General features: G+C 52.1%; 1 protein-coding gene across 1 annotated transcript in view; it reads right to left on the reverse strand.

The window, feature by feature from the left end:
* Positions 1-416: 416 nt before the first annotated feature.
* The window catches only part of DCAF8 (DDB1 and CUL4 associated factor 8), a gene marked incomplete at its 3' end in the record, with an annotated part of 27,376 nt that continues 22,689 nt past the window's right edge, over positions 417-5,103 (reverse strand). The window contains exons 7-9 of the mRNA XM_017742794.1: positions 2,691-2,821; positions 2,559-2,592; positions 417-712 (exon numbers count right to left, since the gene is read on the reverse strand). Coding sequence (XP_017598283.1) covers positions 417-712; positions 2,559-2,592; positions 2,691-2,821 — 461 coding nt within the window. The remainder of the gene's footprint in view (positions 713-2,558; positions 2,593-2,690; positions 2,822-5,103) is intronic.

Here is a 5,103-nt window from a genome sequence, read left to right on the forward strand (position 1 = left end):
AAAAGAGGAGGAAAAGAGGAGAAAGAGGAGGAGAAGGGAGGAAAGAGGAGGAAAAGCAGGAGAAGAGGAGAAGCAGGGAAAAAGGGAGAAAAGAGGAGGAAAAGAGAAGGAAAAGAGGAGGAAAAGCAGGAGCAGAGGAGCAGCAGGAGAGGAAAGAGAAAGAAAAAGGAGGAAAGAGGAGGAGAAGGAAGAAAAGAGGAAAAGCAGGAGAAGGGAGGAAAGAGGAGGAAAAGCAGAAGAGGTGGAAAAGAGGAGGAGAAGAGAAGGAAAAGAGAAGGAAAAGAGCAGGAAAAGAGGTGGAAAAGAGGAGGAAAAGGGAGGAAAAGAGGAGGAGAGGAGAAGGAAAAGAGAAGGAAAAGAGAAGGAAAAGAGAAGGAAAAGGGAGGAAAAGGGAGGAAAAGGGAGGAAAAGGGAGGAAAAGGGAGGCAAAGGGAGGCAAAGGGAGGCAGAAGGAAGCAGGAGCAGCAGGAGCAGCAGGAGCAGCAGGAGCAGCAGGAGCTGCGTACGCGGTGGTGCCGGCGCTGGCGCAGGTGGTGCATGAGGAACCAGAGCATGTGGCTGTCGAACATGTCCGTGTGGTGCAGGCTGTCCTCGTCCCGCTCCACCTTGTTCTTCTTGATCACCTGCGGCGGGAAGGGGCCGGAATTCCATGGGAAAGGCCGGGAAAAGGCCGGGATGAGCCCGGCCCCCCCCCCCGCCCGGGGCCTCACCACTCAGGGAAACAGGGCCGGGGTGATCCCGCTGCTTTTGGGGTGGAAACAGCGGGAAAAGGGGGATGAATGTTTGGGGAAAAATGGGGAAAAATGGGGAATTTGGGGAATTTGGGAATTCTGGGGCCTCACCACTCAGGGAAACAGGGCCGGGGTGATCCCGCTGCTTTTGGGGTGGAAACAGCGGGAAAAGGGGGATGAATGTTTGGGGAAAAATGGGGAAAAATGGGGAATTTGGGGAATTTGGGAATTCTGGGGCCTCACCACTCAGGGAAACAGGGCCGGGGTGATCCCGCTGCTTTTGGGGTGGAAACAGCGGGAAAAGGGGGATGAATGTTTGGGGAAAAATGGGGAAAAATGGGGAATTTGGGGAATTTGGGAATTCTGGGGCCTCACCACTCAGGGAAACAGGGCCGGGGTGATCCCGCTGCTTTTGGGGTGGAAACAGCGGGAAAAGGGGGATGAATGTTTGGGGAAAAATGGGGAAAAATGGGGAATTTGGGGAATTTGGGAATTCTGGGGCCTCACCACTCAGGGAAACAGGGCCGGGGTGATCCCGCTGCTTTTGGGGTGGAAACAGCGGGAAAAGGGGGATGAATGTTTGGGGAAAAATGGGGAAAAATGGGGAATTTGGGGAATTTGGGAATTCTGGGGCCTCACCACTCAGGGAAACAGGGCCGGGGTGATCCCGCTGCTTTTGGGGTGGAAACAGCGGGAAAAGGGGGATGAATGTTTGGGGAAAAATGGGGAAAAATGGGGAATTTGGGGAATTTGGGAATTCTGGGGCCTCACCACTCAGGGAAACAGGGCCGGGGTGATCCCGCTGCTTTTGGGGTGGAAACAGCGGGAAAAGGGGGATGAATGTTTGGGGAAAAATGGGGAAAAATGGGGAATTTGGGGAATTTGGGAATTCTGGGGCCTCACCACTCAGGGAAACAGGGCCGGGGTGATCCCGCTGCTTTTGGGGTGGAAACAGCGGGAAAAGGGGGATGAATGTTTGGGGAAAAATGGGGAAAAATGGGGAATTTGGGGAATTTGGGAATTCTGGGGCCTCACCACTCAGGGAAACAGGGCCGGGGTGATCCCGCTGCTTTTGGGGTGGAAACAGCGGGAAAAGGGGGATGAATGTTTGGGGAAAAATGGGGAAAAATGGGGAATTTGGGGAATTTGGGAATTCTGGGGCCTCACCACTCAGGGAAACAGGGCCGGGGTGATCCCGCTGCTTTTGGGGTGGAAACAGCGGGAAAAGGGGGATGAATGTTTGGGGAAAAATGGGGAAAAATGGGGAATTTGGGGAATTTGGGAATTCTGGGGCCTCACCACTCAGGGAAACAGGGCCGGGGTGATCCCGCTGCTTTTGGGGTGGAAACAGCGGGAAAAGGGGGATGAATGTTTGGGGAAAAATGGGGAAAAATGGGGAATTTGGGGAATTTGGGAATTCTGGGGCCTCACCACTCAGGGAAACAGGGCCGGGGTGATCCCGCTGCTTTTGGGGTGGAAACAGCGGGAAAAGGGGGATGAATGTTTGGGGAAAAATGGGGAAAAATGGGGAATTTGGGGAATTTGGGAATTCTGGGGCCTCACCACTCAGGGAAACAGGGCCGGGGTGATCCCGCTGCTTTTGGGGTGGAAACAGCGGGAAAAGGGGGATGAATGTTTGGGGAAAAATGGGGAAAAATGGGGAATTTGGGGAATTTGGGAATTCTGGGGCCTCACCACTCAGGGAAACAGGGCCGGGGTGATCCCGCTGCTTTTGGGGTGGAAACAGCGGGAAAAGGGGGATGAATGTTTGGGGTGGGATTGGGGAAAATGGGGAATTTGGGGAATTTGGGAATTCTGGGGCCTCACCACTCAGGGAAACAGGGCCGGGGTGATCCCGCTGCTTTTGGGGTGGAAACAGCGGGAAAAGGGGGATGAATGTTTGGGGAAAAATGGGGAAAAATGGGGAATTTGGGGAATTTGGGAATTCTGAGGCCTCACCAGGCCGCCCTTGTCCCCTTCCATGAACTGCACGATCTGGCAGGAGGATTTTTCCCACAGGAAAATGGGGCCGCAGTCGCTGCCGCTCACCACGAACTCGCTCTTGGGGCCGTAGAAATTCACCCCTTTCACTGGAAAAAGCGGGGAAAAAACCGGGAAAATCGGGAAAAAAAACCGGGAAAACCGGGAAAAACAACCGGGAAAACCGGGAAAAAAAACCGGGAATTCAGGGGGTTGTGCCAAGAATTCCCAGCTGGGCAAGCGCGGAGCTGCTTCCCAGGAGGGTTCTCAGGGAGGGCTGAGGGGCGGGGAAATGAGGGAGGGGCTGGAAGGAGCCGAAAAGTTGGGAATTTGGGGGAGTTTGGGGGAGTTTGGGGGGATTTGGGGAATGCTGGGGGATCCCTGGTTTTCCTTCTCTTCCCCTTTTTTCTTCTCTTCCCACTTTTTCCTTCCCACTTTTTCCTACTTTTCCCTTTTTTCTTTCCCCCTTTTTCCTTCTTTTCCTTCTTTTTCCCTCTCTTCCCAGTTTTTCCTTCTCTTCCCTCTTTTTCCCCCTTTTTCCTTCTCTTCCTTCTCTTCCCTCTTTTCCCCTTTTTCCTCTTTTTCCTTCTCTTCCCACTTTTTCCTTCCCACTTTTTCCTTCTTTTCCCTCTTTTTTCTTCCCCTTTTTTCCTTCTCTTCCCCCTTTTTTTCCTCTCTTCCCCTTTTTTCTTCTCTTCCCTCTTTTTCCCTTTTTCCTTCTCTTCCCACTTTTTCCTTCCCACTTTTTCCTTCTTTTCCCTCTTTTTTCTTCCCCTTTTTTCCTTCTCTTCCCCCTTTTTTTCCTCTCTTCCCCTTTTTTCTTCTCTTCCCTCTTTTTCCCTTTTTCCTTCTCTTCCCACTTTTTCCTTCCCACTTTTTCCTTCTTTTCCCTCTTTTTTCTTCCCCTTTTTTCCTTCTCTTCCCCCTTTTTTTCCTCTCTTCCCCTTTTTTCTTCTCTTCCCTCTTTTTCCCTTTTTCCTTCTCTTCCCACTTTTTCCTTCCCACTTTTTCCTTCTTTTCCCTGGAAAATCCATGGGAAAAATGGGAATTGGGGGGTCGGGAATGGGATTGGGAATGGGGGAATTGACCCGCAGAGAGGGGGGTGCGGCTCCAGGCAGTTCACCTGGAAAATCCATGGAAAAGTGGGAATTGAGGGGTCGGGAATGGGATTGGGAATAGGGGAACTGAGCCACAGATGGAGGGGAGCAGCTCCAGGCAGTTCACCTGGAAAATCCATGGAAAAATGGGATTGGGAATGGAATTGGGATTGGGGGAACTGACCCATAGAGAGGGGGGTGGAGCTCCAGGCAGTTCACCTGGAAAATCCATGGGAAAAATGGGATTGGGAATGGGGGGAGGTGCAGATCCAGGCAGTTCACCTGGAAAATCCATGGGAAAATGGGAATTGGGGGGTCGGGAATGGGATTGGGAATGGGGAAACTGAGCCACAGATGGAGGGGAGCAGCTCCAGGCAGTTCACCTGGAAAAATAATGGGAAAAATGGGAATTGGGAATGAGAATGGGATCGGGAATTGTGGGGGGAGGTGAGGGTGCGGCTCCAGGCAGTTCACCTGGAAAATCCATGGGAAAATGGGAATTGTGGGGTCGGGAATGGGATTGGGAATGGGGGAATTGACCCACAGAGAGGGGGGTGGAGCTCCAGGCAGTTCACCTGGAAAATCCATGGGAAAATGGGAATTGTGGGGTCAGGAATGGGATTGGGAATGGGGGAATTGACCCACAGAGAGGGGGGTGGAGCTCCAGGCAGTTCACCTGGAAAATCCATGGGAAAATGGGAATTGTGGGGTCAGGAATGGGATTGGGAATGGGGGAATTGACCCACAGAGAGGGGGGTGGAGCTCCAGGCAGTTCACCTGGAAAATCCATGGGAAAATGGGAATTGTGGGGTCAGGAATGGGATTGGGAATGGGGGAATTGACCCACAGAGAGGGGGGTGGAGCTCCAGGCAGTTCACCTGGAAAATCCATGGGAAAATGGGAATTGTGGGGTCAGGAATGGGATTGGGAATATTTCTGGGGGGGATTTGGGGGGGTTTTTGGAAGATTTGGGGCTGATTTTGGGATGGATTTTGGGGTGATTCTGAGGAAGATTTGGGGCTGATTTTGTGAGGATTTAGGGCTGATTTGGGGCTGATTTTGGGATGGATTTGGGAAAGGATCTGGAGGAATTTCGGGCTGTTTTAGGGCTGATTTGGGGCTGATTTTTTGGGCTGATTTTGGGCTGTTTTAGGGCTGATTTGGGGCTGATTTTCAGTTGATTTAGGGCTGATTCTGGGCCAATTTGGGAGCGATTTAGGGCTGATTTGGAGCTGATTTTTTGGGCTGATTTGGGGCTGTTTTAGGGCTGATTTTCAGTTGATTTAGGGCTGATT

Source organism: Corvus brachyrhynchos, unplaced genomic scaffold (genome assembly GCF_000691975.1).
Source record: "Corvus brachyrhynchos isolate BGI_N302 unplaced genomic scaffold, ASM69197v1 scaffold419, whole genome shotgun sequence".
Taxonomy (NCBI): Eukaryota; Metazoa; Chordata; class Aves; order Passeriformes; family Corvidae; genus Corvus; species Corvus brachyrhynchos.